Source organism: Diprion similis, chromosome 10 (genome assembly GCF_021155765.1).
Source record: "Diprion similis isolate iyDipSimi1 chromosome 10, iyDipSimi1.1, whole genome shotgun sequence".
Classification (NCBI taxonomy): domain Eukaryota; kingdom Metazoa; phylum Arthropoda; class Insecta; order Hymenoptera; family Diprionidae; genus Diprion; species Diprion similis.
Window position 1 is genome coordinate 19,472,009 of NC_060114.1, and position 25,066 is coordinate 19,497,074.

Genomic DNA, 25,066 nt, shown 5'->3' on the forward strand with positions numbered 1-25,066 from the left:
CGGGTTGCAAATTACGAATCTGAAATCGAATTTCAAAACTTCAAATTTTTAAACCAGATTGAGTTTAGACGACAAACTGCATGCAAGAGTTTTTGGCGTTGAAAAAGTTTGAAAGTCAATTAAATTTCGACAAAAATTTGAGCTGAAGTTTGACGATTTGATTTCAGATTCATAACCAGCGACCCCAAAAACCCCGAAGTATTATTTCTAGTCCCGATTCGATTAAATTCAAAATTTTTGTCCGCCATATTGGATGCGCTATTTTGAATTCTGACAGTTGAATTTCATATTCATAATCAGCGACCCCAGAATCCTCTACATACAGCAGTTTGTCGAAATTTCATCAAATTTGAAACATTCGTCCACCATATTAAATCCGCCATCTTGAATATCCAAAATCTAACTTCAGATTATAATTCAACAATTTCGAAAACACATAATTTATGTACAACATATACATGCTTAGAGGGGTAATTTTCTAGTAAACGAATTAATCGTTCAATTTTCACGATTATTTTCAATCAATTTGTCTATAACAATAATAATATACAGTCGATCACAATCTCAACATTCTAAAAATGGATACGAAAAAGGTAACAAGAATGCTTACCACTATAACTCAAAGGGTCAACATAAGAACGCTATGACGATTGAATAAAAATACTGTAAACGAATTCATAACAAAAAAAAAATTTCAAAATTCAAAATTCATGACATGTATTGCTCGGAGAGTTGCAAATGACGCATGACGAATTCGGGGAGGAACCGATGTGGCCATCGGGTTTGTTGTTTGTATGTCTGCTCCGAAACAGGTGTGTAAAACAACCCTCGCGAATTTCATGAGCATGATCAATTAAACGACGACGACGGCGATGCTCGATATGTGTACGTGTTTCCTATGTACACTACATACACATATGCATACATATATATGTATATAAACGGATGCATTCGTGTCGTTCGATAATTTCGCGGTGCAGGTGAAATTAGCCAGTCGTTAACGGGGTTAAGAACAACCCGCATTGCTACACCCTGTGCAATATACGTGATGCATTATCCTTCGTTGCTACTACCCGAATCGATCAATTGACACGAGCACTAGGTTCAACTGTGTTGACGCCAGAAACTGCAGTTCCAGATTCGGACTAAATCATCCATCAACGAGCACCAAGAGACAGAATAATTCGCACGAGATTGAAGTGAGCAACGTCAAGGGGGCTGGTTAGATAGAAATCGATACTTTTTATTGATTTTATCACGAGATACGAATATCTGTTTGAAAATAGTAAAATAGAGAACACCTGAATCACAAACGAAATTTACGTCTAGGAGATGCTGAACGGTTTTTTTTCTCTTTTTTTTTTTTATTCAGCGGATTCATTTTATTTCACTTTACAAAAACTCATTTCATTCGAAAGATTTTTTTTTCTCAGTATTTTAGGTATTTCAAGCTTTTATTTATGAACAGTAATAATTTGACATTTTTAATAAAATTTTCGCAGCTTACGAACTTGTTGGTAAATATCGATAATATGTCAATAAATGTCGATAAATGTCTATAAGATGTCGATAAATGTCGATAAGATGCCGATAAATGTCGATAAGATGTCGATAAATATCTATAAGATGTCGATAAATGTCGATAAATGTCTAGAAGATGTCGATAAGATGTCGATAAGATGTCGATAAATGTCGATAAGATGTCAATAAATGTCGATAAGATGTCGATAAGATGTCGATAAATGTCGATAAATGTCTAGAAGATGTCGATAAGATGTCGATAAGATGTCGATAAATGTCGATAAGATGTCGATAAATGTCGATAAGATGTCGATAAGATGTCGATAAATGTCGATAAATGTCTAGAAGATGTCGACAAATGCCGATAAATGTCGATAATATGTTAAATTTTGCAATGTACGCATGTGTAGTATAATGCAATTAATATGGAGTTTAGATTTACGTCTTTTTGCAATTACCAACGTCCTTACACAAAAACGACTTTGAGAGAGTTGAATTTGAAAAATACGAGCATGTTTCGCTGTGTTCTAGTTTCCTGAATTTCGGGAAAATCCTAGAAAATAGATATTGAAAGATCTTTCACAAAACTTTAACCACGTGAATTTGTGGCGCGACTTCATCTCTCCGAATTAGATTAGAAGGCGAATTCTCGTTTGACAAATCCTTGTGACATGTGCTTCCATGCTTTTTCTTTTCTCTTCTACTTGCCCAGTTTCGTTCTGGTGAAGGAAGATTGTATCTTATCACGAATCGCGGATCCACCCACGAATTCAATTTTGTACAATATGCAAAACGTTGCAAAGCATCATGCATGATGGCGCGATGATGACGGAGGAAATGACGATTGATGCTCACGGCTGAAACTTTTGCCCGGATTATTATTACTTCATACGACGGATTGCGATCTTCTTACTTGGTCGCTTTAATCGCGGCTTAAGCTGCTGACCGAGTTCACAGCAGTTGCAGTCGGTACGCAGCGACAGCTTGATGATGCTAATTTAGAGGACAGAAATAGTCGATTTTACCTCTGCATTTTGCATTCGACGGACGCGGAATTGAAACACTTTGACATTCGCACTGTACGTTCTTGGCGAATTATTTATCAATTTTTTTTCACTTATTCAAGGTGGCCAAAAATTTTTTAAATAAAGAAAGAAAAAAAAAAGTTACACGACATTTCCAGATTTTTCAGGACCTGAAATTTAGTTTTCCCTCACATTTTCCCAGTTCCAATTTGTTTTTTTCGACGGAAAAAAGTGAACTTGTTACCTGAAAAAATCGTTTCTAATTCTCATAATAGAAATCTAATATTTTTAGTTTTTTTCCATGACCAAATTAAAAATTCCTGTTATTGCTTGCGATTCTCCTCAGTATTTTAAAAGTGTAAAAAAAAATTCTCGGTCTCGTTAAGAAATCCGAGGATTTTTCTTTGGCACTGCAAATCGCGCCTTTTCAATTACTTTACAAAAGGATTCAATTTCTGCCCAATTCGATTTCACTAGAAAACCGTTCGAATTGAATATCGTTAATAAAATAAGTAAAAAACAAGAGCTTTTTTCTCTAAATTGCATGATAGAAATACAATTTACTTTGAATTCATATTTCTTCGAAATGTGAGGTTAGGAATTCGGTCTTTGCAGTTCACTCACCCTCAATTCTGACCATGCAATATCTCATATCCTTGTCAAAAGACACGAACAGCAAACAAATCTAAATACTTTTGACAAAAATGAGTCATAAAGTCTCGAAATCTCATTCGCTGACCACCGAAGCCGAGAGCAAATCTACTTCGATTTCGCAGCATCCTTTGGTCCAGATTCTCCCCCTTCCAGGGAGGAACGGGGTTTTCGTATTTGCGGTATACACCCAAAATGAGAGAAAAAAGATGTCTGCGCCGAAGCAGACGACAGAACACTGGGTACATAGATACCTACAATATATACATATATACCTCCACATACAAAAGTAAAACGTCAAGAAGCGTGATTAATACGAAAGTAGGCGGAGCCCGTGAAATCGGTTCGTATAATACATATATGTATACATGACATATACATATATCTCTCTTTTTGAACTCCTCTTTTTTTGCGTCGGTTGAAATTTTTGTGGAAAAATTGCTAGAAATTGTTTGATTTTCTTTCTTTCGTTTTGTTTATTGTAAAAAATTGCTAGGAATAGTTTTTTTTTTTTTTTTTACTTTTGTTTCGTTTATTGTGAAGAATTGCTAGAAATTGTTTTTTTTTTTTTTTTTCTTTAGCGTTGTTTTGTTTATTTTAAAAACTTGATATGAATAGTTTGGTTTTTTCATTTTTGTTTCATTTATTGTAAAAAATTGTTAGGAATTGTTTTTTTTTTTTCCTTCTGTTTTGTTTATAGTAATTTACAAAACGTGTGCATGTTCCGAATACCAATACCGAAATTTTTTACATATTTCAATGTCAACATCGACTCTATATATCAGTGTGAATATATCAGCCTACGATTTTCAAAGAAATCTTTCTGATCCACTCTAGTTGTTACAAAAAAAACGCGAAAAAACAATCGCCAAGATCCGAAATCCAAGGGAATAAGAAAAAAAAAAAAAAAAAACTGCGCGCCACAAATGTAAATTGTAATAATTACATCAATGTTAAAATGCTTGTCTCGATATTTCTAACGACATTTTTCAACACCCCTGTTAAACGTGAAAATGATTAACTTGTGTCGAAATAAATGTAGAAATGAATTTGAAAGATTCAAAAAAAAAAAAAAAAAAAAAAAAAAAAAAACATTCCCGAGCCACGCGGATATTAAAATTTACATCACATTTGATCGGTCATATAGATTCAAAAATCGTTCAAAGATGGCGGAGGGCGAAACCACGAGAGTAGTTTCCTACTCCTTGATTCTCGTTTTTCGCATACCTACTTTCTTTTCATCTCTACTTTTTAGTCTTCGAACAAAATAAAATAAAATCAAATATAAAACGTAGACCCGCAGCAGGTTCGAGTTTGTCGGCTGGTGAGGGGAAGGAGGAATTGGCGGGGGGCGGGGGGGGGGGGGGGGGGGGGGGTGACGGAAGCTGCATCCCCCACCAGCATCTTTAACGCCCCTATAGCGTAGACCAGAGTGTAGAGGATCCGCCCCTTCTTTTGCTCAAGCCTTGAACGTCCTCCAACCATACTTCCGGTTTCCTACGGTCTCGCCTTCCGCCCACTACACGTAGTACAGTATATACTCCGACACATACCCACAAACACAAACACACACTCACACATATTTTATTCTGTACCTATATCCATATCATATATTTTACACACGCACGCACACACACACACACACACACACACACACACATATATATATATATAAATATATACACGTGCGTATGCATTTTTTCACTATCGCTGTCTTATCTTCTAAAACACACTCGTGCGAAATACACATATCGGATGTATCGACGTCTTCGTTTGTGTCATTAGGATATATTCGGACGTTTTTTTTATGTATGTGTGTGTGTGTGTGTGTGTGTGTGTGCAGTCATCGTAAGCGATGCACAGTGCAGAGAATTTACTTTGCATTTCACCGTTAATCTGCACACATTTGTCTCGATTCGCAAATTGCTGTAATGAAAAGGGTGATTCGCATTTTTTATATTTAATTCACGGTTCGGTATATTAGAGTGTTTGAAAAAAATCGACTACTTTTTTTTCTTTTTTCTTTTCCTCCTTGTTTTCAAACAAGAACATTGAAGAATCGTTGGACAATCCCTAGACCAAGATCCTGTCATAATATCAGCCCTTAATATTATTATTTAAAGGTCGCGATTCTCAAGTTTCTAGTTCCTTTTAAATAATATGGAGAAAATTTTTAATGGACTTTAGAATTTTTTATGAACTTTGGAGCGTTGAACGCTTCATAAAAACGGTCTGAATGAAGATTTGCGTAAGGCGAACCGTTTCGAAGTTGTCAAGCCTCAACCATTGAATTGTTCAAAATAATATTGCATCATCCGGGAATTAAATATAATAACTTTCCCCCCCCCCCCCCCCCCCCCCCCCCCCCCCCCTCTTCCCCGGACTATTATCAAAGGCTTGTATTTTTTTTTTGCGATTGCTGACTTCCGATGGAGGAAAAAATACTTATTAGTACGTATATACATATATAACGTATTTTGTGTAGAATTTTTTTCCTCGAAATAGCTCGATATTCTTGACGGTTATACGTCGTTCCATTTATGTTTTCCTCATAAAGCTACTTTTATCTTACGTTATTTTAAATAAAATTTCTTCGATACATTTCTTTCACGGAATTGTACGGTTTACATGTAACTTTACACTTTAGGTGAAATTCCTTATTGGAAATACAATCACTGTTCTCATTTTTCAATCCGGATTTTGATACGATATTCACATACATATATATATAATTATCACCCGGATTTTATCATTTGATAATTCGTTGAAGAAAATATTTGCAAGAAAACAAATCAAATAAATAAACAAATAAATAAAACGCGAATAATCACCAATTAAATCGTCGTTCAACGATCGTTCAGAAATATTTCAGACGAAAAATATAACCTATAGGTATACAACGTACACGGAGAGATGTTGTGAAGAAAAAAAAAAGACGATGGGTGATTAGAAGCGAAGGCAAATTCAGCGAAGCAAACAAAGAGAAAAAAAAAACAAAAAACAAAAAACTAAAAGAAAATAAAAATAAGGTAGTCATGGGTCGCAATAAAAAATTTTCTCAAATCAATAACAAGATTAAAATTTACATTATTTAACACAGGCGAGTGCAGATGCGTCATGTAACGTGTGTGCCTGGTCCATTACTATACTATAATACATACATTACAGTATTATACATATGTAAGTATAGGGTAGGTACAGCTCTATAACGGTATACAATATAAAGCACATAATAAAGCTAGTATAATAATAACAATAAAAATAACAACAATAGTAATAATAATAATAACAACAAGAGGTGCGCCCTACGCGGCTACATTGTAAACAATCAGATGAGATAATGAAAATTGGAAAAGCAAAGCTATCGTATAACAATATCATACACGTATATTATATATATAAATAGATATATATATATATATATATATAATAAAAGAGAAAGAAGAGGGAAGAAAAATTAATTTTCATTCTCTCTCTCTCTCTCTCTCTCTCTCTCTCTCTCTCTACTTCAATCGTCTTTATATTATGTGCAGGTGACGGTTGCATGTGCAGGTGGCAGGTGGCATTTGGCATTTGGCATTTGGCATTTGGCAGGTTGCAGGTTGCAGGTTGCAGGCATTTCAGGCATTTGTTTTTTTAAATATTGGTCTTTTTTTTTTTTTTTTATTGCTTTTGCTTTTAGGCGTAGTTGGTTCATCTCTACCTGCACTGGTCTCCAGCGTGGCTCCAGCATATCCCGAACGATCCTCAAGCAGCCAAGGACAAAGAAACAAGCGAAGACGAAGACGAAGCCGAACCGCGTCCACTCGCAGCTTCCGGTCCTCCGGTATCCCTTCTCCTCCTGCCCTTCCTTCCTTTTTTGTTGGTAGCGCCGATTCCTCGCCGACGGTCTTTCGCAGTAACACGTGGCGCCAAAGCCCTTCGAACCTTATTCCCTTTTACATATGTCTGCCGGTGAGATTTGTCCCGATTGATTATCGTTGTCGGGAAATCTTGAAGCGATTGAAAAACGTCCGGACGAATTATCCTCCTTGTGTTATTCCCTTGAACTCGAATTCTCTTCGTCGACGATCCGATAAATCCTTCTTTCGGAATATCTTTTCCTAAGACCTTCCTTCTCTCTGTCCTTTTTTCGTCGTTTTATCCCCGGTCTTCAATAACCTTGATTCAATCTCCTTAATTCTGCCGTTCGCCAATTGGATCGGGAGACGACGAGACGCGGCGCGAAGCGAAGTACGTATGAAGAAAGAGAGAGAGAGAGAGAGAATCAGGGATAAACAAAAACAGAGAGATAGAAGAAAGAGAGAGAGAAAGAGAGAGGAACGGGAAGAGTCTATCGGGCCTTTTTAAACTTCCTCTGTTGTTTTTGCGGGGGAAAAACAGAGTCTCTCTGTCTCTAGAGTTGCAGATCGTCAGCGGCCTCGCGGACTGAGTTTCGCGCGCCTGTCGACTGCCGTTTGGCGACTCTGCGCGTCGCGACGCACCGCATCCACCACCCAGCAAAACCCTGACCGAGCGGCGCGGCGCGTCGCGTGTAGCGCCGCTGCTTGCCTGCCTTCCTTCCATGCGGTGGCACCGAGCGGGTAACTGAGTCGGCGCAGTGACGACCGTCTTACGAATCTTGCCAACCACCGAGCCACGCTGCCTGACGTTGAGCACCGGTAGCGTGGTGTGAGTATGCACACGGTGTGCCTGTGCCTGTGCCTGTGCCTCTAGAAGTGCAGCGTCCTTTCTTCAAAAAAAGTTTCTCTTCTCTCTCGCGCTCGACTGACTGGACTTTTTGGTAAGATGTGTGATCGGCGTGCGAAAATTCCCTAAATCGGTGGTGATTAATTGGTTGTTATGACGTTGAATCTGCGTGGGGAAAGAATGAACGGGACTTTAAATGACTCACGTTTAAATAACTATACTTGATGGTATTATCGAGCAGGTTAGCGATCGCCAGAAAAATAATTCCCTAGCAATATAGGGATTTTTTTTAAACAGTTGGTACACATCTCGATCAAAAGCTTTAACCACGAAAAAAGAGGCGTGTCGTTAGAGTTCTAGGCACACCATGTATACTCAAACCACGATCCGTAGGTACGTAGGTAGGTGCTTCCATGCTTTATTCGTCAAGACACGTGCGGTGGAGCAACACTCGATGCTTGGGTATAGAACCCCTTAGGGTTGGTTCATTTTTTAACGTTTTTTGTTTGATTTATTTAATTTTTTTTTTTTTTTTTTTAATTTTTTTTTTTAATTTTTTTTTTGTTTTTGTTTTTTAGGGTGTCATTTAAAACATTTGTGACGAATCCTGTTGTGAGAAAAAAAAAATCAATTGTCGTAAAACCCGGAGAAGATAGGAAAATATTTAGAGGTCGATACTAGTTGTTGTAATATTTTTTATTTATCCTTATGAATACATCTTACGGACTTAGGTATATAGGTACATGCATTAATTTGTTTATTTTTGTTTTTTTGTCCCGTGGTCCATTTTTTTATTTTTTTTTCTCTTTCTTTCAGTATTTGTCACAAATTTTTCGACTGGTACCTTAAAAACAAGTAAAAAAATGAAATTATTGCATAACAATATGACCTGAATCGAGCTGGCTGATGAAGTGACCAGAGGTTACAATATTAGAACTTTTGAATTTTCCCCCACGTTGGTTGGTAACAAAATTTTTTCGCAACGCACTTGCGAGATACATAAGCAAACAAATCTCCATTGATTGTTATTATTATAGTCAATGCCTGCCACTCTTACTAGTCAATATCCTTTTCGACATTTGTTCCTGTTGCTGTGGTAATAGAATGTGATAAGGTATCGAATGGGAAAGTGGAAGCGGAAACTTGTGTCACCACACTGAACTTGTGCGTCATTTTGCACGTTATAATATCCGTCCTATACGTACACATCGACGCCTTGAATTTATTTTTATAAATTTAATGTGCATTTTTAGTTGCCAAAAACATACGCCAACTTTCATTACTTGTTTGCTTTTTTGCATAATTTTTTTTTTCAATGCTTCTAGAGCTAAGAACCGAAAGTGTCGAACCCACATTTTTTTAGCCTTCAAAGATTTAACCCCCGTAAGGGTGTGTGCAAAAAAAATTTTTGAAAACGACCGATTTTTTTACGCAAATCAAAAAAGCTGTGGATTGAACCTTTTTTTGGTTCTTAATACTCGATATATATATTATTGATATAATATTGCAATTCAATCGTGTAGTGTATCGATTTTCGATTCCGTTAATCAGATTTAAGTGGAGTATGTACTTGCTACACAGAATTTTGAACCCCAGAAGTTGATAGGACTGATAAAAAAAAGTCACTAGAAACAAGCCAACTGGTTCGATAAAGAAAACAAACCGTATCGAAGAAGTAAAATAAATAACCAAATTCAAGTAACCCAATGATATAGAATGAATACGTTAAAAAAAAAAGTCAGAAACAGAATTGATACTCAGCCAGGCAGGAATGAGATAGTGAAAAGAAAATTTCGTCTATGCGAATTCTTTTTATCTGTTTATATACCAATAAATTTGATTTATTGGCATAAGCATGTATTTTTGTTGAAATGAAAAACTTGAATTTCGTCCTGATTTTAGCATGCGTGTATATCATGCATACGTGCATATAGATTCTTATCTACCTTGTGTGTATCCGAGTATTATAAGAATACACACGTGGTTTCTGCTAGGGAGAATTGCAGCTCGGGGTTATGTAGATTCCTCATGTAGTTATTCATGTATCGATTCGGCCTACTGTTAAAGCTAAAGCCGACGTATTGCAGGAAAATTCGTCATTTACATTACTGCGAAACACACGTGATTTTTGCTGCACGCATTGAAAACGACCATAATTTTCCAGTAGAAAGAGCAGAAAAAAAAAAAAAAATTAAAAAAAAAATCTACACTTATATTTCGAATCGTTATTCAATATATACACAAATTGGAACGATCCTGAAAGTAGAGAAGACATCGAATTCAATCTGTACCGACTGAGTAAAATGTCATTTCTTTCAACTGTTTTGCAGGGATTCTAATTTCTACTGTCATCAAAGCCTGTAGCGCATCACTGCTGCAAAAACACCGCAGTCAGTGCTATTCTACATGCAATGCCGAACACAAATGTCAAAAAGAAAATTCGTTTCGTGCAAAAATTAGGACGAGAAAAGTTTTCTATAATTGAATCACCGTTAATTACAGAAATACATTCCCCGAATTATTTTCGCACGAAACCAAAGAGTTTTCGGAATTGCATCCACAACTGCTCTGACCACAGAATTTCTGCATCAGTGATGCGTAGGCTTTGAAAATAATGATATTGAGAGACACGTTACTCGGTCGATAACGACTTATCATAGCATCCCCTTAAGTTTAAAAATTAACTATATCAATCATTCGTACACGTTTCGTCTAATCAATTTTTCACCCGTGTACAGAACACATACCCATATATTTGGAATAAGAACATGAATAATAAATAAAAATTATCCGAACACAATCTCGCACGGGCTGCGAAAAATTTTTAGCTGCATCGTAAACAAAAACATCGTGTACTTTATGTTTTTTTTTTTTTTTTTTACTTTTACTTCGACCTGTTTTTCGCTGTTTATTTGTTGTCGTTATCATTCTATTTGTACAATTCTTCCGTGTAGTTATGAATTTTTTTTTTTTTTTTCTTTATCCGTGTCCTTTTCGTCATTTATTTACACTTGGTGGGATCGATGATTCAAGGCAACCGGCAGTGCACCTCTTTATATCCACGCTGTGTGCACGTCGCAATATGAATAAATGTATGTACCGGAGGGTGGGAGGGGGAGGGGGGGGAGGGGGCAATATGTATACAGTGTAATATAATGTAATGTAAAGAGGATTTTCTGTCGTCTCCCTGCAGGCTCTTTGCCGGTCCATCCGAAAACACACCTGCACACAGGAAGAAACCCGCGTATTCGTTCGTTTCACCAACACGCGGGTTTTACGAATATGTATGTATAGAGGCAGCGCTCTGCTGTTTGTTGTGTATTTTGTTGTATTGTTGATTTTTGCATAATTTATCAGGGTTGTTTGGCTAAGCGGGCGGTTAGAGGGGCGGCACAGGGCCGACGGATGCCACCCTGAGGGGAAAACCCAACGCCAAGATGATTAGCACCAAGCCAGGGCCGCCGCCCATCCTATCTCTCTGAAATAATATACGAAAACCGAACCCCCCGAAAACCCCCTCAGCACGATATATTTTACGCTACGGGGGAATCCCATGCAAACATATGCCTATACGTAAGTCTAAATTCGCCCGGATGTAAGAACGCATAATTATACATGTACCGGCAATTCAAATATTACCTATAATATTCCACTTTTCTACCAGTTGGTAAAAATATCATATTTCTTTTTGTTATTTTTCTCTCATTGCGTTGTGACCCCAAACTTGAAATCTTGAAAGATGTTAGAAGGTTTTTTTTGTGAAGTTAGGTTAAGTTAGGTTAGGTTAGGTTAGGTTAGGTTAGGATACGTTGTGTTAGATTAGGTTTGTCTTTTCGTTTTGCTATTTCTCGCTCAAGAAGGTTTTTTTTTGAAAAGTTAGGATAGCTTACACTACGTGATGTTAGTTTAGGTTATGTCATGTCTTTTCTCTCGTTGCGTTGCGATCCCCTCTTCCCCGCTCAAACTTGAAAACTTGAAAGATGAAAGAAGGTTTTCTTTTAAAATTAGGTTAGGTTTGGTTAGGTCGATGGTGATGGAGAAAAGTTTCTGCAATGTTGAATCCATACGTCAGTTTACTTCCGATGGAACATCGATTGTTTCGGAATTCCAACTGACTGCGAGTGAAAACATGATGATACATGTACCTGCACAAGTAATGTTTCAGTAACTCCATCAACCAGACAAATGACGAGAAAGTAAAGAGAATACTTTTTGAATCTAGGAAGAATTTCTCTAACGTCATTTCAAAGCCAATTTGAAGTTCAACGAATGGAACCCAAAACCGTTTAAAAAATGTTCAACAACGTTTTTCGGACACAGTGATGACAGTGAACAAGAATGGTACAACATGCCTGTAGGTATTGCGTATGAGTCTGAGAAAATTAACCAACTAAAGCAAAAATTGAAACATGAAAAATTTGAGAAAATTCGGAGTGTTTAAAATCATTAAACTGTGATGTTTTTCATCCGATCCTAACCTTACATGAATTTCCTTAGATTCACTTTTATCACGCAGTAGAAACATTGTTTTTTCAACGATCTTTTCCGTCCTTTCCTGACTTTCACTTTACTCCAGACTACGAATTTCATTTACTCCTCAATCAATCTGATCAACTACTTTCAAGTTTTCGTCAATTCCACTCGTCTTCGGTCTTGTAAATTCTAAATTGGGGTAAGAATGTGCAGCCCTGGAGGGTGGCGAACATGATCGGGGCAGAAGCGAGACACGTAAGCTAAGCAGGCATATCGCGAGTGTGTGACGAGGATGAAGAAGAGGGGATGGGGATCGGCATAAAAGGGGTTGCGGAGCATTCTACACCCCCCCCCCCTCTCGCTCTCTCTCTCTCTCTCGAACAATAGTTGTTTACCAGAGTCATACTGATCGATATGCATACTATACACACTGTTTGCCATCGCGCGGAGCGAAGCATCCTATGCATGCCATGCCCCCAAAGACCAGCTATAGTTGTTCAACGCCATAAGTAAATATCTATACACGTTGTTAAATGCATACTCATTGGTCTGTATGTATGTATATGGATGTATGTGTGTACGTTTTTTCGTGTGTGTATATATACATACATATGTATGTGCGTGTGTGTGTGTGTATCCCTACTCAGCAGACTGATAAATATAGACACAATTATTATATTACATATCCATTTAGATACGCTATAAGTGTAAGTCGAAATTCAAAGAAGAAAAAGAATACGGGCTAAAACGAACGATGCAGGCCAGACTCGTTCTATCATTATTATACGCATTGGATTTTGGAAAAACGAACAAAAATAAGAAAAACAAACGAAAAAAATAAAGATGGAGGTAAAATAAAGAGAAAACAAGTACGACAGACTGCATGTTTGAAAAAATTAATTGCTAATTACTACGCTTGCTAAAGTCTTTCGGTATTTGGTTTTGTTTTCGTTCTTTATTTCGACCCCATCACGCCGTCAGAGAAACCGTTTGTGAATGGCTTTTTTTCTTAAGGCTGAATTCTACTATGGACGCTTGAAAAAAAGCCTATTTTGATGAATTTTTTATGAGATTATGAACAGAGATATCGATGTAGGGTTTGTTAGGCTTAATAAATAAACTCTTGAAATATATTAGAAAATTTTTTATTCTATATGTTACGCACTTTTAACATAAAAAAACAACATTTGAATACAACGCCTCGATTAGTAGATCAGTCATCGCTAGTGGTGAAATTTCAAAAATGGGGCATCTCAAACAGAAAAATTTTGAATTTTTAGGTTCAATATATCTCTCGCAACCGACGAACTGGAATTATTTAAAAAATTCGATATTGACTTTTTTTTCTACCAAAAAGCAGTGAAAATTTTTTTTTAATTTTTTTTCCCACCGCCATTTTGTTATTCTTCCATGTGCATTCAAATTTCTGGTCCAGTCGGTTGCTATTGATATATTGAACCCAAAAATTCGAACTTTTTCTATTTTAGATGGCCTATTTTTGAAATTTCAACACCAGCGCTGATTCACCTAATAATCGAGGCGTTGTATTCAAATGGTGTTTTTGTATGTTAAAAGTGCATAAAACCTATAATAAAATTTTTTATAACGTATTACAAGAGTGTATTTATTAAGCCTAACAAACCCTTACATCAATATCGTTATTAATAATCTCATAAAAAATTCATAAAAATAGTCTTTTTGCGAGCGCCCAAAATAGAATTCAATGACGCGGCGTAAGTATATGTACACGTATAGAATACGACAATATATCGATAAATAATAATTAATTGATATCCACGTAGAAAGACGCGACGGTTGTCTATGAGTCTGGTAAAAGTTTAAACAACAGTCGTAGCTGAACCTACCTGCAAACCAGTCAGTCTCGAAGAGGCGTGTAGCTGAATGCGTATAACGAAATCGATAACTTAATTGCCATTTGCAAACACCGAAACGACGTAACGTCACAATTTAAACGTCAGCTATTACAGTTATATCGATATAAATATCCTAGCTTATATACCGTTCATCGATTTGTCAACGTACATGTAAAGCGTGTCTTCAGGCGATCGGGAGAGCATTTGATAAGGCGATTTAGAAAAATTAAACTGTAAATACTATTTAAAGGCGAAAAAGAAAAACAGTCTTTCTCAAAAAGTCCGCATGTTCCAAGGGACCAAAGTTTTCTCAAGAAATGTGTTGGAAACTGTTGTATCGACAGAACGAAAGTTTGTCCAGTTTAAACTATCTAGTTAAGTAAGGTTATGTTTTGTACTTTAATTGTTAGATCTATCTTTGATATATACTTTATGGTCGTCCCGCGCTTCTTCCATGTGATAAATAAGAAAAGAAAGACTTTTGTTTATCGAAAAATATTGTAGCAGCCGAAGGCTAAATATGCAAATAAATAACCCACATTAACAAAATGTTTAATTTTTTTTTTTTTTTACATTTCAATCATAGCATTTTTAATTCTCTTCGACGTTTTTGCGGCTACCTAAATCATCGAAACGCGGTGAAGTTCTTTCGACTCTAGATTTCAAGTGATCGATGACGATACGACCAGTGGAAATAATCGTCATTGTTACTTCACAAGAACTGCTTGAACGAGACACGCGACGCAACTCTTTGTCGTTAGGTATGTGCCAACCCTTGATCGCCACCTCACTCCGACGAATAATCGATTCCCGTGTGTTTATTTTTACCTTTAATATACACCGCTAATTAAACTCGGTGACTGTTATGCTGCACGTAGTGAAAATTCACCGGACGAGTTAGATCGTACTTTGTTACAATTCATTTAAAAGCACTCGGATTTTTTTTTTATGATTATTGTTATAATATTATATCGCAAGTGTTAAAATACTGCAGGTAGTAACGGAAAAAAATAATACATTTTTTTGTTTATGAAAATATAAACTTGTTGGATCAAAATTAAAAAATAAAATTGCCGATAAACATGACAAACACTATTTAAACATTTACGATCGATCATTTTATTCGGATGATTATATTTTCTACAGACTTTTTTATCGTGCAACTGGTGTTAAGCAGTTAGCAAGATAGCAGATTCAATATGGTCGACAAAAATTTCAAATTTGATCGAATCCGGAGAAAAAACCTCTGTCCAGGATTTTTAGGGTCGCTTATTACAAATCTGAAATCAGATGGCGAATCCAATCAGCGGCTCCGAAACCCCTGCATAAAGTTTTTTGACCGTCTTCGATCAAATTTGAATTCTTCGTCCGCCATATTGGATCCGCCATCTTGAATTCTTGATAACGAATAGTGATTTCATATTCGTGTGACTCAAAGGGTTAAACTTTTGTTCATGATTTCGATATTTTAAATACACTTACATAAATAGAAAGTTTTCGGTACCTAACGAATCAATAATATAATTAGACGTGTAATTACTAAAAAGAATGAATTTTCGAGCAACAACAATTTTCTGTACTTGAAAATTTTTTCAGGCCACCACTTTTCACAATCTCTCCTTTTTCTCACGCTGAACCTGTTCATCTGGATGATATGCGGTATTGCAGTACTTACCCAGTCTCATCTCCTCACCCCGGCCCCATCCGAAAGGCATTAAGTTCACCCTGGAGAACATTTATATGCACGTATACAAATACAACCATCCCAGATCGCAGACCAGCCGGACTGCAATGTATGCGCCTAAAGATAAACCCGTTGATTTAATATGCTCTCAGCTATTTAATGCGATATATGTATATAATACATGTACACGTGGGTATGTGGGTTTTCATATATATACATATATATATATAGAAACCGTAGAGGGTAGTTTCGGGACCTAATCCACAACCATCCTCCAGACTCCGTGCGGTTCTTGTTGTACCGCCATGGTTTGGTAAATGAACAAATTATCATGTTCCAAAAGTATTATTCAAAGACGAAATTTTTCCCTACGACGGAAGAATTCGTAAACGTGTAAATTTTGTTTGAATTTTTTCAAATTTGAAGATAAGTCTCACGATTAGTTTGGCAAGAATATTTTCATGAAAATAAAAGTAAATTATCAAAAAGAGATTTTCAAATCTGCAAATTTAAAAATCGCGGTTCAATTTCACGCATCTAATCGAAACAGCGTTCCTTTTTTTTATATTCGGAGTTTAAACATTCTCGAAAACAATTATTCCACTTCAGTTAGTGAAAAATCCTCCGAATTAACTTCCAGTTACGTTAATGACTTCGAGGTCATTTGATAGTTTTTATACGATAATAATTCATTGCTGTCTTTTCTTGAAGACTTTTACCAATTTTTTAACCGAATTGATCCCTCAAAATTTAAATATATTATTACATTCGAGGAATCTTTAACGTTAATTCGAAAACGTAAGCTTATAAAATTATTCAATGAATCCACCATTTTCACAGTATTCAGCAACACCCCCCCCCCCCCCCCCCCCCTCCCCAAAGAAACATCCAACTGTTCAAAAAACTCTTTCGAAGAGACTGCAAAAAAAAAAAAAAAAAAAAAAAAAAATCCCATTTTTGCGAGGAATGCTCGAAATTTTTTTTCCACCGAATTACCTCTCTCTCTTTCACTCGGTATTTTCTTTCATTCTTTGTTTTTTTACATTAACTTTAGGCGATGATTGAAGACAAGCTCAGGGCAATTGTAAATTGTTCAGGGATGAGGACGACGGTAAATTCCGCGAGCCATGAATTTTGCCACGAGAGGAAGAGAAAGAGAGAAAGTGCGAGAGCGCACAGCGCCGGGGGGGGGGGGGGGGGGGGGGAGTCGGAGAGGAGGGCAGATTATAGAGCTTTGCAAGGATATCAATTATAACCAGAAACAATTCAGTGTGCTGCAGCACCATGCGACCACCACAACCGCTTCTAATCCTCTGTAAATTATATTATTTTCACTGTTTGTTTACCGACCCTCCACCCCCCCCTCAGGGCCCCTGTATCTTTGTGTACGTTGGCTCGAACGTAGTTACGTAAATACACGCGGCAGCGCTGCACGCGTGTTTGTAACTCGGTGTCCCTGTCGGCGTCGGATTTGTGGCGACTTTTCGGCTTTCCGTCCCGCTTAATATCCACCCTTTATCCGCTCCGCGAACTGCTCGCCATACCGAGGAACGAGAATCCAACGTGTAGACTCGCGAAATTCCGCACCGTGCGAAATCGGATCTAGAAAAAGGTGAGGAAAGTGTTTTGAAATTATACACTCTCGCACTTTCGCTCATTTGAATCTGTCAACTTTGAACGATTTACACTTTTTCAGATTTTCTGACTTCTATTTCGATGTTAAAAGTAAATATATTACTAAAGCTAACAGCATTGGTAAGAAAAAAAAAATCTTTATTAACCTCACTTTTCGTCGAGAAATAAACCAGTAAGGTAGATATGACAATTCTGGGACAAGATGGCGGCGTTCCAACCGGGGTCATCCCCCGATTTCTAAAAAAGTTTTCTGAAAATAAAAAAAAGTCTTCCGAAAATTTTTCTTACGTGTTAATCAAACGGGAATTTTATTTTTGAAAAACTGGTTTTCATTTTGCGGAAAACTTTTTTTCGTTTCTGGAAAAGTTTTTTAGCAATTTTGGGTTAGGCTAGGTCAGGAAAATTCAAAATGGCGGATCCAATATGACGAACAAGCAAAAACAACAAGACTAAATTTAAAAAAAAATTCTATCAAATTTTTTGCCGTGTATTGAGTTTGTGTAAAAATTAGTTTTCGGATTTTCGTGACAGATTAGCAGAAAAAACTTTTTCTCATGGAAAAGTTTTAATTTATAGCGAAACGTTTTAAGCTTCGTTCATTTTTTCATTTTGCAACCAATTTTAAAGATTTTATTTCAGCTTTTCGCGAATATTCACCCTTATTTTATTACTTATTTTTTCTAAAATGTATATTTCCAGTATATTAAGTATCAATCACAAGGATTATCACGGGTATTCCAAATTTGTCATTCACACTTTGCACACCGTTTATGGAATTGTAAATAACTCGATAATCTTTAGCACATTCTTTCTCTGTCTGAACTGTCAACATATTAATATTACTAATAATACTAACATCATAATTACGAGAAAAGCAACTCCGATCGGAAAAGGAACATTTCGAAACATACCAAACGCACCTTATACGATCCGGAAATGATTTCGCTCAATTTTTCGCTTACACTCTCTCATTTCTTGTCGTTGAAAAAACTTCTTCTCAACTTGAAAAAGCGACATTCAACCCCGCCAAGAGACTCGATTCCGGGAGGGTTAAAGTGGCGCTTATACTCGAAGATATCTCACCCCGTGTCCTATAATCCAAACTAATCGTCTCAATAGTGGACAATAAAACGGATGAAAAGTTCAACCAATATTTTCCGAAACCCTAACGCAACTCCAGTTCAAAGCGACGAGTATAAGGCACTAAAGGTTAACCCTATCGACCGAAAGTCGTTACTGTAAAAGGCCAGGAGTAATAATCTATTAAACAATTAAATATTATGTGAATAGTTGTCGGAGACTTTCATTGGCTTATTCCATTGGCAAACGGTCGTAAAAAAAGAGTTTCAATAAATTTAACCAACGCGATTATCGTCAACTGGGGACTCGACGTGGAGTCTCGACTATAAGACGGCTAATAACGGTACCATAATTCGTGAAAACAGGGTTGATGAAAAACTGAAAATTTAAAAACGAAACGAGCCTAGCCTGACGGTAATTAGCGGTAATAAGACAAGCCGAGATACTTTCGTGGTGAAAACGGTAAATGAAGAGGAAAAAAGGCTAAAATAGTCTGCAGACGAATCTTTTCACATCGCGAATCGTACACGTCATACCTTAATTCACGTTGAATTTCATCCTCTAGTACAGATCCACGTATGGCGTATAATGTATGTATAGTCACTGATGAGCATGCAGGCTTTGTTTAACCGGACCATCCATTTTGAGAGAGTGGTCGAGTTCCACGGGCCCATCATCCATTGTTACAAGACTTTTATAATTAGAGATATTTCGTGATAGCCGGGGATGCGGACGCCCCGGTACATGTAACTTTTCAATGGCATTATAAGCATAATTACGCGCTACTGTACTTTCGTATATACGTTTAGAAGTCTCTTCTTATACGCGAAAACTTCAGAGTCTGATTTTAAGGGGCGACCGGGGAGAAAGAATTTTAACGGAAATTTTCTGTTTTCTTTTTTATCTCTTTTTTTTTTCAATATTGAGATTTTATTACGGGTTCGTTTAAAAAGAATGCAACATTCTTTTGGGAAAGATATAAAAAAATTTTGTTTAAAGGTTTTTTAACAATCAAAGTTTAAATAAATCAATTATTTGTTAATTATTAATTATTAATTATTTGAAGGTAGAATTAAAGGTTGCAGAGTTATTTGAAAGAAACAAAACAAAAAACATATTTCCTGCCCCGGTTTTGCATGTAATATCTTTTCTGAAAAATTTCGACCTTTTTTTCTCTAGATTTTTTCCCGATTTTTCGATACTTTTGAAATAAGCGATTCGTCTTTTTTCAGAAAAGTTAAAAACCTTCCTTCGCCATCTTTTTATTTCATGCACATTGATTTGGAGCCCTCATATGGTTGAAAAAGAAAACGAAACCACAACTAGAAAATAGAATTAAAAAAAAAAAAAAAAAAACACCGTTGAATTAGATTTTCGGATTCTGCCTGAAGCATTGATACAGAATTGCTGTACCTACCTACGCTTGGCTTGTGTTTTTATCCGCCTTCGAAATCCACTCTAATCTCAAGGCAGTCTCGCGGATGATCTTGTAAGAAGAGATGAATCGCTGTTTCGACACTTATCCCAAGGCAAAGTTTAGCCGACCGTTTTTCTTCGCTATCGGTATACATGCAGGGTGCTTAAAAGTTGCTATTTATTATTATTATTATTATCATTATTGTTGTTATTACTGCGAGAATTTCTCGTCTCGTAATTATTGCGGCTCGTTTTAATTCCATCAGTTTTCACGTCCATTTTTTAGTCTTATATATGGGGCGTTCTACGCAAAATCGGATGGTTTGAAAAATTTTTATTTTTGATTTCGTCAATTTTTTGATATTTTTTGGCGCCTCTCAAAAGAGCCTTTTTGGTTTTTTTTTTTAATAATCGTTGAAAAAATATCAAATTATCAAAAAGATCGAATGATACACTCGTTTTCAAAAACAAGATTTGAAATTTCAAACTCAAAAATCTTAATCAAAAACACTTCGGATATTTTTTTTTTGATTTCTTTCTGTAAGGGGTATTTAAAAACAAAGATTTATAAACAAAAATGAAATGTACCTCTTTTGAGAGGTACTAAAAAATATCTGCAAATTGAGGAAATTAAAAATAAAAATAAAAATTTTTCATATTGTCCGATTCCGCGTCAAACGTCCTATATAGAAAAATTTCCAAAGAAATTGAAATTTGATTTCTACTTCAGTCGAATCGATAAAAATTTATAAATACGACATAGAAATACGTGATACCATATTTATTTATTTTTTTTTTGTTTTGTTTTGAAGCTTTTAAACGGCTTTTCAATTTCGCTCGTCATTTCTTATTAATTTCCGTCGGTTATTTTCTTCGTCAATTTCTCGTCGCGGCTCAAACGTTCTGCGAAACAAGCCTCTAGGCTTACATCACCGACGAATTTTCGTACTATCGAGCATTTAGAAGCCGTACATGAGAAAGGTCAGGAGGTCGCATCGCGTTCGGGACTTTAAAGAATTACATCTTGTAATTCTATCTAGTCGATCGTAGTCTGATCTACGCATGCATAAGCTCTGTATAATGGCGGTGTATATAGTGTGTGTTTAAAAATATACGAAGCCATGCGGAGACAACAGCCGTATATAAGGGAGGCTCTGGATGGATATGGGATTAACGGAAAGTATCTTTTCAGGCAGCGTTGCCGATGTTCGCTGATTTGCGCGGAATCATAATTAACTACAGTCGTCGGAATAAATTTTTAAACATTCCTCTCGATGACATTAATTATTACGAAAAAATATGAGGAATAAGTTTTTGTACGGATGAGAAGTCCAACCCCTAAATACCGGCGTCAATTCTCTTATCTATATCATATTTATTCGTGTCTTACAAGGGGAGGGTCAGATGCGTGTATCACCGATTCGATCCATTTTTATTACACGTGTAGTTCATGACCAGAAGTATAACAGGTGCAAGTACTAAGTTGCGCTTCTTAGCCGTTTCCGAGAAATTAATTGAATTAATTGTTAATTGATCAATAATCAAAATTAAAAATTGAAATTGATAATCAAAATTTTAGTGCCTTCATGTGCAACAATTATAAGCTTGAGGTTAACGTAAAATGCAGATAAACGCAGTAAAATTTTGATTATCAATTTTAATTTTCAATTTTGATAATTAATCAATTAATAATTCATTTAATTGATTTCTCGAAAATGGCTGAGAAGTGCACTTTACGACTTGCACCTGTTATACTTCTGGTCATGACCTACACGTGTAATAAAGATGGATCGATTCGGTGATACACGCATCTTACCCTCCCCTTGTTAATAATTTTTCTTTTTTCCACATTTCCCGGAAAAGTTGGACAAATTGCGAGGCTTTTGACCACTTCCGTAACCCATTTGTAAATTTCCACTTCGTTACGATTTTATTTAGCCTCGTTTATTTTTTCTAGCGGATTTTTTTCTGTTCTTCCAAACCGATTTCAGCCCTGTATAATAATTCAGGAAGTGCCGTTTAAACTCTCCGCGGACGAAACCCTGGGGTGAAATTAAATCGACGCGTCTTTTGTTGTGCTGCGATAATTCTTACCATCTTATTCTTAATGTTTTATACATTGCCCTCTCATCCCTCTCTCTATCTCCCTCTCTTTCTCTCTTACTCTCGTCTTTTTCCTCTCCCGCGAGATACCGAAGTCATTAGGATCTTCCCCGAAGTCACCCTCACCCGTTTCAAGACCGAGAGGGTGACGCCAAACTGATTTACGAGAAAACAAGACTGTTTAGCATTTCTCGGAGCTTTTGCGGTCTGAAAATGTCTTCGCTTCTTTTTCTTTCACCCGGTTCGTTTTTTCATCCCCCGTAAAAAAAAAACCCAACAGTGTTTAAATGCGTGTTTGAAAAACCGATACAATTTTACACACCACGTAAACCCAAAATCAATGTATACCGTGTATTTTGGTGGTATCGTATCAGAAGCAAAAGAGACAAAAAAATAAAGATAGAGAAAAAAGAAGCAACAATTCCGTAGCGTAAGGAATGATAATGAGAGAGAAGGTAATTTTTTGATCGATGAACAAGTTTTATAGGAGTTTATTCTTTTAACGATACAAAACCTTGGTCTTAATTTATCGTTCAACTGATACAGAAAGTTAGCTCTCAAGTTTGTTAATTACTTTAGCCTGGGGCAAAATAAAACGATGTTGGAATTACTCGGGGTGGTTGGCGTGAGAGGCGGTTTTGGTCGTTGTATTTATTATAATAACGATAAGAATCAAGGCGAGTCGGGCGAGTGGAATAAGGCAAGAATCGAGAGGTGAGAGACACGATATTCGAAAAACGGTGAGGGGTGAAAAAATGGAGGAAAACGCGCCGCGAGCAAGAAGGTGAAGTAAAAAAGCGTGATTCAGAGCGTGACAAACAAAGTGCATCAAGAGATGAAATTTGCAATTTAAATTCACCTCTCTCTCTCTCTCTCTCTCTCTCTCTCTCTCTCGCGCTCTCTGCTTCTCACCCTCAACGTTCTAATTATCATTAGTGCTAAGCGGACGACTATCTCGTAATGTAGCCTCCCCTTTCTCTCTCTTTCTCTCTCTCTCTCTCTCTCTTTCCATCCTGCTCGGGAGTAGTAGTTTGTCAGAGACATTGCTTGCAAGGCGTCTACTAATTCCTCGGTGCCATGGATATAGGAGACAATTACTTAAATATAGATTAAATAGCTACATGTAAGATCTGTGTTGTCTCGGTGAAATTTACTGCCTCAAACGATCCCCCCTCCCCCATCTCGCAGTTACATTGCTACCTCACAGAATTAAATCGCGTCATTCCGCTCGCTGTGCAGGCAGAGCTTGCGATCATTCTTTGCGTCCTCGCGGCTCTTGTCCAGACAATTTACGATCAATTAAGAAGACCGTATCAGTTAACTTTGACAAATGAAGTAAAGACAGACTCGGTCATGGTACTGCAATCATTCGCGATGAGACACTCCAGCGGTTCTTATAGGCCAATGGAAAACATCCCTGATACTGCTCGAGGATCTTCTTTTCTGATCGACTCGTCTCGGTCTAACGTGTCACGGAAATTGTTTAAACACGGCAGATTTATACCATCTCATACGAGTGAGTGAGTTCAGAAAGATTGCGTAGACCGTCGTCTGCTAAAATTTAATGCGCATGCGCTACAATCACATTCGAACTCTTTGTCAGGGTGACCAACTGTCTCTGATCTCAGAAATTTTCACACTGGTCGATGGCAGTTGTTCTCGATTCACAACTGTCTACATTTTTGAGGTTAGATACATCTGTGTGAAATCGCAGTCAAACTACAAATTTGGCAAGTATAAGTTTTAATCATATCTTGCCGAATGAAGTAAAGACTGTTTTAACCGACTGTTCAACTATTTCTAACCTGCCACAAAATTTTTGACAGTTATGAATTGAGAAAAACTGCCATCGACGACTGTCAAGGTTTTTGAGGTTAGAAATTGTTGAACAGTCGGTTAAAACAGTATTTACTTCATTTGTCAAGATATTAGAAAAACTTATACTTGCCAAGTTCGTAGTTTGACTGCAATTACACGCAGATGTATCTAACCTCAAAGATTTGGACAGTTGTGAATTGAGAACAACTGCCATCGGCCACTGTCAAAATTTTTCAGGTTAGATACATCTCTGTATAATCGCATGAAAGTAGTTATGAATGCTGAATTAACTTGTAAAACCAGAGAAATTGAGAACACGTGCATGATATGCTACACGTTTGTAAAAAATCATTCGAAAACAGACTGTGAAATCAGTAAGAGAGAAATTTCGCGATAGAAATTAGCAAATTTGTTCCGAAATCGTAAATTTTCTATCGCCGATTAGAACCTGATGACAATTGACACATGTTCCGAGTGACAAATATTCACTTTTATTCCGTTCAGCGTCATGAAATCATTTCAATTTCAGGGTAATATTACCACTGAATATAGTGTACTGAAAACGATTCTATAACTGATATCTAAATTCGAAACCTAAAATTTTCCAACTTTTTTCCAATCACTACTCCATAAGCAGAATAGCAAACATTATAATTAAAAATTTGGTGAAGTTCAAAATGATCCAATCAATCCGAAAAGAAAAATCGATTTAAAAAAGTGATGACTCGTCGATTTCCGTCCACATGTCATCATTTCATGATCGTCAAGAAATACTCCGCCATTAACGGTGAACCGAATCTCGATAATATCGATGTAAGTTTCAGGTGCTCTGCACATATGTCCCCAACTACCGTACCATGAACGGTCGGTGTAGGAGGGCCATAAAAGTATCTGAAATATACGCAACCCGCATTCTGCGACTCCCTGAATTCGTCGTTTCTCCCTCCACCCCCTGGCAAGCTTCGAAGTGAGCTTAACTTCGCTCCTCTAAGGTTTGATCCCTCTTCTCTCGTCTCGAACGCGCGACTCGCAACACTCTTCTCCCTATCGTTAGTTGCTACGTTCTTTCGCCTGCTTCTGGAAAAGGGGGTGAAGAG

The 25,066-nt window shown here is 36.8% G+C and overlaps 1 protein-coding gene across 5 annotated transcripts in view; it reads right to left on the reverse strand.

The window, feature by feature from the left end:
• Positions 1-7,150, reverse strand: part of LOC124410968 (forkhead box protein P1-like) — a 213,351-nt gene extending 206,201 nt beyond the window's left edge. For 4 of the 5 annotated variants that reach the window (XM_046889731.1, XM_046889734.1, XM_046889729.1 and 1 more), the window contains exon 1: positions 6,901-7,150. In XM_046889731.1, the coding sequence (XP_046745687.1) occupies positions 6,901-6,930 (30 nt within the window). In that variant the 5' untranslated portion in view covers positions 6,931-7,150. The remainder of the gene's footprint in view (positions 1-6,900) is intronic. The other variant, XM_046889730.1, reaches the window with a different exon arrangement.
• Between the last annotated feature and the right edge of the window lie 17,916 nt (positions 7,151-25,066).